At 42.8% G+C, this 14195-nt stretch overlaps 1 protein-coding gene across 6 annotated transcripts in view; it reads left to right on the plus strand.

Moving 5' to 3' along the window:
- The window catches only part of TNRC6C (trinucleotide repeat containing adaptor 6C), a 160455-nt gene that overhangs the window by 75220 nt on the left and 71040 nt on the right, over positions 1-14195 (plus strand). For all 6 annotated transcript variants that reach the window (XM_048490119.1, XM_048490113.1, XM_048490117.1 and 3 more), the window contains one exon: positions 6166-6498. In XM_048490119.1, coding sequence (XP_048346076.1) covers positions 6166-6498 — 333 coding nt within the window. The remainder of the gene's footprint in view (positions 1-6165; positions 6499-14195) is intronic.

The following is a 14195-nucleotide window of genomic DNA, read 5'->3' on the forward strand; positions in this document are numbered from 1 at the left end:
AGTAGGTTCTTAAGTCCTAAACCTCAATAGTTCATTACAGGTTTAAGAAAAAGGAAATCTAAATTGATTATTTGAATCTTAGGGATTGTTAAAGGTACCATATTAGTATTTTACTCTGAGCGCGGTGCTGTAAACATCACTTCACAAAATTTCTGGAAGCAAAACAGGCCTAGGAACATTAGGGGAAAAAACCCTGTATGCTGCCTAGGAGAAGCAGTGGTGTAGTGGTTAAGAGCAGATGTACTCTAATCTGGAGGAACCAAGTTTGATTCCCTGCTCTGCTGCCTGAGCTGCGGAGGTTTATCTGGGGAATTCAGATTAGCCTGTACACTTCAACACCAGCTGGGTGACCGTGGGCTAGTCACAGTTCTTCTGAGCTCTCTCAGCCCACCTACCTCCCAGGGTGTTTGTTGTGAGGGGAGAAGGAGTTTGTAAGCCCCTTTGAGCAGTGGTGGGATCCAAAAGGGGGGATATAAATCCAACTCTTCTTCTTCTATTTAAGAATATTAAAGTTCTTTTGGAGGGTCAGAAACAGGGCATACAGGCCATGACCTTCCTCTGTTGTTAGCACCTGGCACTGGTATTCAAAGGTTTACTGCCTCTGAATGTGAAGGTTCTCTTTAGTCACCATAGCTAGTAGCCACTGATGGACCTATCTCTTGTGATTCTGTTTAATCTTCTTTTAAAACTGTCTGTGCTTATGACCATCACTACATATTCCGGCAGCAAATTTCACATTTTAATCAGTGCTTATGAAATGTATTTCCTTGAAACAATCTTAAAATAGATCTAAACTTCCAATAGCTGATTTCATGTATAAAGTAGAAGATTGTGAATAGGTCTCAAGCCAAACTGCTTTTTGAACACATCCACATACTATTTTATTGGTAGCATGCTATCTAAAAATGTCCAGACATTCAAACCTTGCAATGAAATACTACTGAACGAGCAGGTTGATTTCACTTTTTTGCATAAACCCCATAATGTTGCATTTTGCCAACAATATCTTTGTGTTATCTATCTCTTGTGTTTTAACATTTGTGGGATATGGTGAAAAGTTTTCATACAAGTATTTTTCTGATTTATTCTTTGTTCTTGGGTAATTTTCCTTAGCTCTGGATTTATTCCAATTTAAATCTAGGAAATGTTGCTAGTCTTAGAGCAGCAGCTGAAGAAGTTTAAACAGTCAGTATTTTATGTGTATTTCCAGAGTATGCATCCCTGGACAGCATTAAGCATGCTGTAAATTTAGTGTAGCACGCAGAGTTTGAGCTTTATACAAGAAGTTAAAAATGGGGGGAAAACAAGAGATGATGTCATTTTAAAATGATATTTAGGCTCATTTTTATTTTGTAATAGTTCAGAGAAGCAGGGAACAGAGGAATGGAATGTCACTTTCCATCTGCTTATAACCCGCCGATTTCCAGGTTGAGAAGGCAAGAATCCAGTTGTATTTATTCTTTCTTAAGATGTCTGCTCTTATTTTTGTTTAAACACCCCCCCTCCCCCCAGTTTAGATTCTACATTTTCTGCATTTCAGGCTCTGAGGTTGTTTACAATTAAATTTTAAACAGCCATTATAAAAGCAATATGTAAATGTATCAGTGCTCTCAGCTATCAACAGCTTCAGTTTCTCTAGATTGCTAAAGGTCATGATGAATAAAAATGTCTTTAGGTACCTGTAATTCAGTAACGTGGGCACCAAACTAATATACCTGATGAGGGAATCCCATAATCTGCATGCTACTACTAAGAAATTACCTGTCTACTCTAAGGATGAGCTGCAGGTAACTGGGCCTCTTAATATATCTTAGTACGTGGGTGGTATATGGAGTGGTATATAAATGGTTCTTTAGTTTAGAATCAGAATTTGAATTGCATTTATATATGGCAGCCTGCTGGATCAGACCAATCATCTGGTCTGTCTAGCACAGTGGTTTCCAAATTTTTTTGGGCTGCTTATTGTAGCCAGTCCCTGGCGCCCGCCTCATCTGACCACAAGGGGACATTCCATGGCTTCCAGAGTGATGCCAGCCTCTCACAGTCTGCTCTCAACCCTTTGTTGGTCAATGGAGACACGTTTTACGGCTTTGAAAGCGATGCCACCCTGCCCTCAACTTCTCCACCGACAGCAGGGAGACATTCCTTGGCTTTGAAAGTGAGGCGGAGGTGGAGCCAGATGACATTAACAGCAACCTAGACCAAGAAGAGGTGGAAGTTGTTGGTAAGGAAGCGTTGGGTCATTTAGATCCACCAGTAGGAGTCCAGCCAGTCGCACATGTGCACCAACTTGACCAGGAAGCATCACCTGGCAATGCCAACTCCAAACCAGGTCCGTCTTACTGGCTCCTCGGTGATCCTACCCTCTCTCAGGGCATGCCACCAGCACCCAGAGCAAGCCCCCCTCCAGCCCACCATCCCCATTGGAACAACATGATGCCAACTTCACTCCCACCTGGCTGAGCACCAAAAGGTGGCTAGATCATCAGTCCATTGGTTATAAGTGGCTCACAGAATCAGTTCCAAATAACAAGGCAAGAGGATGCAGTCCACTCCCCCAATTGATAAATGAGAGGCTGCAGAAGCCAACACCTCATCTCACTGCTGCTGTGCCCTGGACCTGTATCCTACTCCTGACCCCCTGTCGTTCTCGTCTCTTTGACTGTTTGACTCTGGACCGGCCCTGGACTTCTCCTCTGGACTTTGCTGTACTGTTTGCTGGTGAACCCTGACCTGGGACTGTACCTTCACTATCTCTCCTGCCTTCTGTTCTGGAACTGTGCTTACTCCACTGTGCCTGAATTCTGGACTAGTCATGACTCACGTGGGGATTTTGTGCCATTCCCGCTTGGCCAGCAGCCAGACCTCAGCAGCAGACCTTGATACTGCTGCCCCTTTGGCTCCCAGGCCACATCCCTAGTGACCCCCCCCACACACACACACACACTTCTTTCTTGGTATTAAGTCTACTACAAATTCAAAACAACTTCTAACACTTCTAAACACACACATGTGTTTCACAAATAAAACATGACTTAGTAAAAGTAAACCAGTTTATTGAGCTTTTTTAGCAATAGGAAAGGATATATGTGCATCTCACCCGTTAATATCTTCACAGTTTTAATGGGATGGATGGTCTTGGTGCAGGGATATCAGCTTCTCAACATCAGGCTGAAAGACACTTCCCCTCCCTGCTGTCCCCCTTTCTTTCCCCCCTTTCCTTTCCTTTCCTTTTCTGTCCTTGCTCTTCCCTTTCTTTCTCTCTTTCCCTTTTCTTCAGCTAGAGTTGATTTAGTTAGTCTACCAATTTTTATTCCTTATTAGAGAGTAGAACAGAGAATAAAATGACGTCAAATTTTTTGTATATTTTTAAAGTTTTTAATTACCTGTTTGATCTTGAATTATATAAGCTGGTTTATTGTATTATATATGTATTGATTGTGAGTAGTATCTATTGGGGGTATGTCCTATATATTGATATGTGTAAGCCGCCCTGTGTCTGGACCTTGGCTGGGGTAGGGTGGGATATACAAGAAGTCTTAGATCCCCATATTCAGTAATTTTTAGTCTGTTTCTCTGGAAAGAAACTGGACGAGTGCTCTGAAGTCGTTCTCTACTAAATGTGATGCTGAGAAGGCAATAAAGTACATCTTGACGTTGTCCCCCAGTGCAGGGTAGAGGTAAGGAAGGGCTTTTTGAGAGAAGCTTGAAAACGAGGCACAGTAATTGAGCAATAAAGATGCCGTTGTTGGCGTTTTGCCTTGGCTTCTCTCCACCACCACTACACAATGGGGGAGAGTGCTGCTGCTTTTCTTTTTAAAAAACCAGGCCTCGCAGAGCAGCAGTGGCAGGGCTCTTTGCCTTGGCTTCCCCCAACCCACCTCAGGGCTACACAGTGGGGAGAATGTTGTTGCAAAACAAACAAACAAACCCCCTCTTGTCCTGCAAAGCAGCAGCAACAGAGCTCTTTGCCTTGGATCCCTCACCCCCACTCCAGGCCTACACACCTAGGAGAGTGCTGCTGGCTTTTCCTTTAAAACTCACCAGGATGGAAGGACAATATCTTTTCCCTTCTAGCTGACCCAGGAATACTTGCACCCAAAATTCCTCACTACCCCCTTGATGTTTCCACCTCCCCCCCACCCACAGGAGGCAGTACTGCCCACTTTAGGAATTCCTAGTCTAGCATCATGTTCTTCATAGCGGCCATCCAGGTGCAACAGAAGTTCTGCCTGCCAGGGTTGCAGAGGCCAAAGCCTCCTCATTTTTGCCTGCCAGCAACTACTCTGTTTCCCCGAATATAAGACATCCCCAGAAAATAAGACATAGCGCATCTTTGGGTGCAAAAATTAATATAAGACACTGTCTTATTTTTGGGGAAACACGATAGTATTCAGGGGTATACCTCCAAAAATAAGAGGTTTCATGTGGGCATCACTGGGCAGTAGCCATGATGTCTCCTCTAGAAATAAACTGGTAGTCAATGACAATATTGACGCCCATGGAGATGGAGTTAGTGCTAACTGGGATCTCACCCTTGCAGAGACTTAAACCTCACCAGGTAATGATATGTCTGTGACAAGGGTGATATCTCCAGACTTGCAGATCACCACCACATTCTCAGAACACCAGATTAAGCATGGCAGCTGCTGCATGTGTATGTCCTAACACATTTTGAAACACTATCATGATGGTCTTAAGGCTCAAAACCACACCAGACATGGGAACTTCTGTGTCAATTGTGAAGTGTCCCAGAGTTAAAAACAATTTAACCTCAGCACAAAGACTTTGGCAGGAAGTTTGTTTTTCAGTAGGGATGGATGATATGTTCCCTTATGTTCAGCAATAGGGACATATAATCAAAGCAGGGATCCACAGTATGTTTCAGAATTTTGATGGCCAGCACAATCAACAACTGCATGCCTCTGAACATTATTATTATTTATTTTTATTACTTATTCACCTTCTATGCTGCTGCTCCCCTCGTGGGCTTGGGGTAGTTTACAACATTACAACATATCAAAACAATAACTCTGTCATACACATCATTTTCATAAATTCTATCAACAGTAAGTGAAATACAATTTAAAATCACACTTAAAATCTATTATCTGTAGCGATAGAAATTACTCCTCCCTGAGGGAAGAGGTGGACTGGTTGGAATGAGGAGGCCAGGCTGGAACTGTAGCATTTGCCTGGTGAAACAGTGCTGTCTCTTAGGCCCTGTGGAATTGCATCAGGCCTTGCAGGGCCCAGGTCTCACTGGACAGAGTTCTACTAGATCAAGTCAGTGCTGAAAAAGCCCTGAGGCTGATTCTTCAAAAGAAGGGCAGTGTTGATCACGCTAATCGTGTCTCATCTAACTAGGTTTTGGTGATGCATTCTCATCCAGGATTAAATAAATACATTGATTTTCCTTGGGCTATGCTGGTAGCATCTTAAGATCAAACAGTATCCCAGAGTGGATGCCATGCTACCCTTGACTAAGAAAAGGACTGGAAGGAGTACATCTCTTAATTGTCTAGTCCTCTCTGTTACAAGGCTAGTCTGTCCCAGTCTGATACTATTCCTTGAATTCCCCATCTGTTCCCAGACCTGCACCCCCATCCAGGCACACAGTGATGAGAGCGATAAACCCAATCAGTATACATTATGCAAAACAAAAACAGGGAAAAAAAGTTACTCAGAAAGTTCATAGTTGGCACATCACCCTTCTGTCAGGTCTACCATACTCTTGTTTCTTTCTCAAGTATCAGCCACAAGGGTTTGGGTCTGTACGGGTTTGTGTGCATGTGTGTACTGGTATATGTTTAAGTTGTGGTGCCAGAAAGCTGAATTAAAATATAAAATTTAAAAATTCAGAAACCATTTAAATGCAGAGCAACTGTTTTACAGCTCCATTTGTTTCTAAGTTGTGTTAATCATGGTTGCCAGTAAATAATTTAAAAAGAAATGGATTGCTGCTGAATGTACCCTCTTCTGAGTTTTTTAAATCATAAACCTTGGGACTATATGCTGCTAATTATTAGCTGCCAAAGTGTGTCCACCGGAAGGATTTTTCCAGCAAAAAGGGCATACAAATCAAGCCACTTTCCACTTTGCTGCCTTTTAAAATATTTCATTCATCCTACTGTAATCTAATTCTTAATGTTTCATTTTCCACAGTGCCAGAACCTATTAAGACCAGTTTAAGCCAGCCCCAACCTGCCGGTACCAGTACCAGTACTTCCACCAGCACTATTACTAACAATAGCAATGGCAAGCGTGCATCTGCCAATGGGCAGCAGCCAGCTGCATCCCGATATTTGCCTCGTGAGGTGCCTCCACGCTTCCGCCAACAAGAACAGAAGCAGCTTTTAAAGAGAGGCCAGCCTCTGCCTACTGGAACTCTGATCAGCACGAGCCCAGCACCAGGTACTGGACAAGCAGGAGCAAGTCCTCCTCCACAGCCAGGAGCAGTTGGACATCACCACCCCACTAAGACTCAGACCCCAGCAGGTAAGAGGCTTATACTGAAATGTGAATCACATGGAGATGACTTTGTTGGGGTGCTCATTTAAATAGCTAACTCAGAACATCCCTCCATTGTTTGGAATATAGGGTGTTCGATAGAAGAGATTTTGTTTTATGTTAGCCAGGATATGTTCACTTAAAATGTATGTGTGAACATCTGAGAGTCTCTGTTCCTCAGATGTACATTAAAAACGTTACATTATTGAAATCTAAATTCCCATTGATGCTGTACTTTGCATTGCCTTTTTCAGCACCTTTTTTCTTCTTCCACTTGCCATATCCCAGTGAAGTATGCTGATCTTAATTATTCAATTTCATAGAAGGGTCTGTAGAATAGAGCTGCAGTAAATGGAGTTAAAGTGCAGAGTTGTCTTAGGGCTAAACCAGACATGAGAGGGGAGTCGACACATATGTATAAATGGGTGCAGCTGTTCATTTCTGAAGTAAGTGCATAGTTAAAGAGAACTGATCCCCGAACCCCCTTTTTTTTGCTGCCCTCTGGTGTTTTCATCAGGTTTCAAGTCCTGTTCCAGTGGTAGAAATGAGCCTTTAGCTTCCCTCACCTACACACTTGTTAGTTTAAAAACAGATCTGCACCCACCACCAACCTGTTAGATGGGAATGGGTGGACATATTGCTCCTCACATCTGGTTTGTCCCTTGTGGAGTAGAATTGTTGGCTCTGATCAGTGAGATAATTTTTGGAAATTGTGTCTACTTTCAAAAATGAAAGAGCATATTTAGAAATTTCTTTAAACTGGTGAGCCCAGATCATCTGTTTTCGTAATGGGTCCTCAGATACAACTCATAACATTGTTATGCAAATAACTATAAAGGAATAGGGTTACACTAATAATGCCAAGAATTCTGTGACATTCAAGCATGGATAGCACCAGGTTGAATTTTTGCTGGGAGTAGCAGTGGGGATTGATAAACTGAGATTGCATGTAAATCGAAGAAGGATCTTTCCTTTCTCCAATCTTTTGTATTTGTATGTCTTGAGTGGGCCATGGTAGAATGCCAACTAGCTCCTTCTCAAGTCAACACAATGTTGTATCTTCTTAACACACTACTAAGGAGAATTGTTAGGATTATCTTGTTTCATGGCAATCCTATTCTGAGCAGGTGTGAAACAAATTGAGCAGCATAGTTCTACCTGTGCTGAGACAAGCAAATGCAGTCAGCCAAGCTGTTCATTTAAATTGGGATTTCTCAAACAGGTTATCCCTGAGTTAAAGAAAATAATACAGAGTTTGAATAGCTCTTCTCTGTTCATTGTATCAATCTTATACTATTACTTCTTTGCAAACAGCAAATTTGTACTACAAGCCAGGAAGTAATTTTGCATTCTGCAAGCATTGTAGCCTCATGCTAGATGACATGTATATAATATTTGTTCTGATATAACTTGTAAAATGGGTGTTCTCTACATTGTTTTACAATAAGGGAATTCTTTTTCTTCTTAGTTATTTATAACTCATGTATGTGAACGGAACACAATATTTAATGGTGCTTCATGCTCAGTTGACTTTGGACATTCTCTTCAAATTATCATCTATAATCATAAGAGACTGTCATGGAGAAAATACAATTTTTTTTTCAAACATTCAAGTAATGTTTTGTAATATTTTTCATTAACCATTATTTCTTAAACTTTTTGAAGTTGTACACCTCCTGTAATCTCTCAGTCTTTTGCCTACCCTGATATTCACCTGACTCCCACACTTGCGCAGCTGCATGTCTGTTTGTGGGCTACTCTACTCCCTGTGCAATTTCATTCCCAGTCTGAGGAGAAGGAAATTATGAAGGAAATTATGCCTCACCCTTCTCTTTCCATGGCTACAGTGGGGCTGCAGCACTGGGTGCCACTGAACTGTGCCTTTTCATAGCCTTGATAGGCAGGTTACCAGCAAGACATACAGATTGATTACCTTCCACCTGCTAGTAGCGTCTACCACCCAGTTTGAGAAATTAGATCTCTGAATCTTGCAGAAATAAACTATGGTCAAAGCAAAAGTAGTGTTGTCTTAGCATTTTTCCCCAAAGGAGAAAGAGCTCTTAATATCTTCCTGTTGTCTTGAAATAGCATGGACTAAAAAAGATGTATAGAGATTGTTAACTCAGTTTGGAAACTTGCACCTTAAAATCTGTGCTTAGAGCTTTCTTTCTTTAAAGTAAATAGAAATGTTTCAGCCGCTGTTGCTTTCGTACAGGCAAGGGCTTCTTTCAGAACAGGTGTGTAGAAAGGAAGAGGCATCTTATCTTAAAAGAGACAGGAGTTCAGGACAATAATGGGAAACATTAGAACTCATGGTGCAACTGGGTTCATTACTTAGAACCCCAAAGCCTAAAAATATATCTGCTTGAGAGGAGTAAGCCAGTTATTATCAAGTTTCATTTCAAAGTGGATAAGGAGAGTAAGAATTGTCTAGAATTCCAGGTTTCTTGTCCAGTGGAATTGTGTTAGTGTAAACAGAAGCGGAAGGTAGACTTGGTGTTGCTGCAGCACTCTCCCATAAAAAAGGTAAAGTTTCCCCTTCAGTCGTGTTCTACCCTGGGGTACCACTGCAGGCAGTGATTTTATAGGCAAACCGTTTTTGTGGGGTAGTTTGCCATTGCTTTCCCCAACTATTCTTTACCCCCTAGCTATGAGCTAGGTACTCATTTAGCGACCAAGATATGGAAGGATGGCTGAGTTGACCTTGAGCCAGCTGCCAGGATATCTGACCCACAGGGGGCTTGAACTCCTGACTGTGTGAGTGGCAATGCAAGCACTTAACCACTATGCCACGCTGCTCCTCACTCTCCCATAATAGCACACTAATCAGTCTTCCAGGACCTTGCTGCCACAATCATGCCCTGTCTGATCTGGAATTGGACCTGATAATATTATATCCATGGACATTCTACCCATGCTGTATACCTCAAGAGTATTGTATCAATGAAGGATATTTCTTAGAGCAGAAGGGAGAGTAAATGAGTATCTGTATGGAGTGGAATGCATAGGAAGTTCTGTCAGTAGAACATATTTAATTTGATTTCCCCACCCCAGGTTTTGTTATGCTGAAACAACATAAAACTTACAAGGTAATGAAAACTGATGCTATTCAGGAATGAAGAAATTCCAGCTGGAGTTTTTCTGTTCCGTAACCAAAAGTAAATAAATGCATCAGGTTATAATGAAATATTCAGCTTCATTGGTTAGTATTATTGTTCCATTTTTAGAGCAATGGTGGTTTGAGTAAAAAGTTGGACCTTAATGAAGCACAAACTGTATTTGCATTTGAACATGTGTACATGTATATATTATCAAATGCCCCCCTATCTTTACTGAAATGTAAAAAAAAGGTACTTTGTTCTTTTGGGGACTTTCTTATTTTCTAGTAAGGCAGTCTGAAGGCTTCAGTATAATCTCTTTTAGGAGATTGAATGCACAAACATTCTTTATGTTCTTAACATTCCTTCGTTCATTTTCCTCTAAAATGTCTGAATTCCTAGCTGCTGGATATAGTTTAATGTAAGTGGAAAAGGCCATCTGATTGTTATAGGACAAAGTGAAATGTTTAATTGAAAATATGTGTATTTTAGTAAATTTACTTTTGAAAGGTGGCTGTTTCTGCAGCATTATGGAGAACACCTTGTTTGGATTCCCTTTTCAGTGGTTTAATTAATGAAGGAGTATTTATGCTGAAATAGTGTTAGAATAATTTATATTTCTCCATTTCTAGGAAAACATCCTTCTTCAGCCTGTTTATTTTAACTCTTCCTCTTTTTGCTGTTCAGGGTAGATAATATCTGGAAACAATAAGTAGTAAAATGCTTTAATAGGGTGCATAAAATTAAATCTGCATTCAAATTCTGAAGCAGTTTCTGCTTAGCCTTAAAACTGAGTATTTTTGGTCTCATGCACATCTAAGAGCCTAAATGCCTGTGGAGGAACTCAGTTGTTGGCTGTGGGCCTTGGACAGTTTTTGTAAGTGCTGATGCAGTTGAAATTTAAATATGTAAGTGGAGAACCAAAGAGAATGCTAGTACTGGATGTACACTTGAAGGAAGATGACAGGAGGAAGAAGTAATGGAATTGGAGTTTTATCCTTAAGAACATAAGAACAAGCCAGCTGGATCAGACCAGAGTCCATCTAGTCCAGCACTCTGCTACTCGCAGTGGCCCACCAGATGCCTTTGGGAGCTCATATGCAGGATGCTAAAACAATGGCCTTCTGCTGCTGCTGCTCCTGAGCACCTGGTCTGCTAAGGCATTTGCAATCTGAGTAAAAATCCTTGGAGTAAATCTTTAAACTAATGATTAGTAAAATCACTAAGTTACAACATGGATGTCCATGCAACTTCATGCTGGTTGATATAGAACCGTGATTGCGAACCTATGGCATGGGTGCCCAAGGTGGCTCTCAGAGTCATCTCTGTGGGCACTCATGCCATCATCTCCCCCTCCCCCTTCCCCCCTCGCCCAGCCAGAGGCAGCTGCCAGCAGATGGGTTAGGAGTCACGCTGCACAGGCTGGCCGTGCACAAGGTGCCCTGCCGGCTGGGGCTGAGCTTCAGGGAGGTCCTTTTGAGTCGACCTGATTTGCTGTAAGTACCATCTACCGCCCCACAAGTACCCCCCTCCCCCACAAAGCTTGTGAGGCTGGAGGCTGGTACTCTTTTCTTGGCGTGTAACTTTTGGAACCAAACTAAAACTTTGGTGGTAGGATTAAAAAGCAACAGTCTGGGTGAAGGGCTTCCATTGGGAGGAGTGTGTCTTACAAGAGCAGGACAGGTGCAGTGGTGGGATTCAGGCGCTTGCCCCGATTGGAGTTAACTGTTTGTTAAGGGGCCCCCTCCCCTGGGAGAGAGAGTGATGGGGCTTTTAGTGCCTCGGAGCTCAGGGTGGGGAGGAGAGATCTTGCAAGGTCCCTAAGCCCACAAAGCCAATCCTATTCCCACAGGATCAAAGCAAAAGTACAAAAGACAAAAGGCATTTCACACCGATAAAGAATTGAGCGAAACCAGGCTCCGACCAACTGGCAGGAAAAGGAGAGGAGCATCCCTTACCGCTCTGAGCATCCCTTCCCCACCCCCCTTGTCAGAATTAGGGCCATTCTGACAGAGGCAAATGTGGGACAGAGGGGTCCATTTCAAAATATTCTCCATGCTTTTATTTTTCTGTTCCTGTTGCATTTTTGTGGGAAGTCAAGTGCTGTGATGACATGTGAAGGAAAACCCCAGATCAGATGGTTGCTCCACAAATTTAGCTTTCCTGAAGTTATCACACCCCTCGCACAGCATTCTTATTTAGGATTGCCTTCTTTGATTGCCTTTTTACTTCTATTTTGCGGTGGTGGAGTTAGTGGGTTTCAGAAAGCAAAATTTTTACTTCCCTCTTCCCCCACCAGGCCCCCAGTGTGATAATAGTGTAATTATTTCAGGGAGATTATTAGCATTAAACTTCAGACCTAGTTTTTGGGAAGCAGTGTAAGTAACCCTGTTAAGCGCTGTTAAACCCCACTAATTTTCATGGCAAGAACTGAAGCACAGTCCTTTACCTGGGAGTAAGCTCAGTTGCTGGCAATGAGGCTTGCTTCTGAGCAAACCCTCCTAGGGTCGTGATTCACCCATTCGAAGTGTTGCACGGTTGCTTCAAAGCAAAGCCACCGACTACCATCAAGCTTACTCCTGAGTAACGCGCACCTTGGAGCCAACCTTTTTTCTAAACTAAAACCTCAGTATTCAGGTTAAATTGCCGTGTTGGCACTTTGCGATAAATAAGTGAGTTTTGGGTTGCAGTTTGGGCACTCAGTCTCGAAAAGGTTCGCCATCACTGATATAGAAGAAAATAGTTTAAATCAGGGCTTCTCAACATGGAGGCCATGGGTACTATGGTGCCTGCCAACGCTTTCCCTGGTGCCTGCCAAGTGCTTTTTCCCCAGTAGGGCTTCTGAGTGGCTATGCAGAGTAAAAGGTATCTTGTTAAATAGAGCTTTTGCCTGAAATGTTAAAAAAGTTAATTTTATAGTTGTATATGACCTTGATCCCTGACATTTTGTGATTTTCCTCGCCTCCTGTCACAACCATTTTGTGATTGTGCCTGCCACCCTTTTGTCAGAATTCCAAAGATTCCCACAGACACTAAAATGTTGGGGACCACTGGTTTCCATAAATATATTTATAAGCTGCAAGGAACTTAGTGCTACTTACATACAAGTCATTCGCAGATGGTCTGCCATTTAGCATTCTTAGCTTCTACAGAACTGCCACGTATACTCAGAGCCTTGTATTATTATTCAATACTATGTTCTGTAATAGCTAGAAATCTAACCTAAACTTTAAATTTTAATCTAGTACTTCAGTATCTTTTAAAACACATCTGTCTTTGCAGAAACCAGTTAAAAATATTTTAACTGTAATATCTTTAGATACACATTTTTTCCTGATTGGAATTTAAAAAATTAAATTATTATTTTGAAATTTCAAAACCTTAACAAAAACATTCTGTTGTCTAATTTTCAGTGTAAACTTATTCATACTCACGATGACTCTACTAGAAAATACCTGTATGGACATTAAAAACATGGGGGGGGGGGGGTGTAATGCCTAGCACATTGTTGCCTTCATATAAATGTTGAAACTGGTGGTAGTTCCTTTAATTGTGTGTTCTCTGGAGGCGGAATCCATCTTGCTGGGTTATTTCTTACCCCATCTGTGGGAGGCAGGATGTAGTTTTTTTTAAGCTTAGCTTACTTCCTGTGAGACTCCATTTAGGTAGTATTTTTTCCTGCCTCATAAGGGAGCACACGGATCTCAGAGAGACTCCTCAGCTTTTCAGGCTTAGTTGGTTTTGTTTGTGTGTTTTCTGTCCTTTTTGGTGTGCCCAGTGTGTTGTTATCAGTATTGTTTGGTGTTGCGGTGTCTTAGGGTGTTAGTGAGGTCTAGAGTGTCCGTTATAGGTTGTGTGTTTTTCCCGCCTTCTTTTCCTCATAAAATGACAGGCCGGGCCTTTTCTCCGCCTAGGCAGTCCTTTCCTAGGAGTTCTGCGGAGGCTACTAGAGCTGCTTTACCTCGCAGCAAGCAATCCTTCTCTAGAAGCTGCTTGGCTGACCAAGAGATGGGCAATTTTTCCCCCAAGGAGGCCACTTGGCTGACCGAGGGCAGGGCAACCAGTGGAAGATTTTTGCTCTGAAGGCCCAGGAAGCAGAGAGGCTGAGGGAGGCCAGAGCAACTGGACAGAGGACTGGTCTACTGGTGGGGAAGACCTGGAGGACAGGGCTACCGACCAGGCAAGCCTGGGAAGCCGCGCGGCCGACGACGAGCAGACACTGCAGCTGGAGGACAGGGCTACCGCCCATGAAGAAAGTGGCGCAGTGGCACCGCTGCAGAAAAAAGGCGTGGGGAAGTGCCTCAGCGGCGCCGTGCAGCAGAGCGTCGCAAGAAGACGTCACGCAGAGCGCTGCCACGGAAGAGCTTCAGGCGACCAGGCAAGATCTGCTCAGGGCTGGGGGGGCGGGGGAGAGGCCCCTTTCCAGGCACGGCAGGGGAGAGTCAGGGGTAGCAGGGTTTTTCCCCTGCAGACTTTGTGAACATCTTAATGAGGACGGTTCAGAATGCAGTCACTGGCGTAGAGCCAGCACAGACTGCAGCCTCCTCACTTCCCAGTCGCTCCTCTGCTCAACCTAGAGTTAGATCC

The sequence above is a fragment of the Sphaerodactylus townsendi genome, linkage group LG03, assembly GCF_021028975.2.
Source record: "Sphaerodactylus townsendi isolate TG3544 linkage group LG03, MPM_Stown_v2.3, whole genome shotgun sequence".
NCBI classification, from domain to species: Eukaryota; Metazoa; Chordata; class Lepidosauria; order Squamata; family Sphaerodactylidae; genus Sphaerodactylus; species Sphaerodactylus townsendi.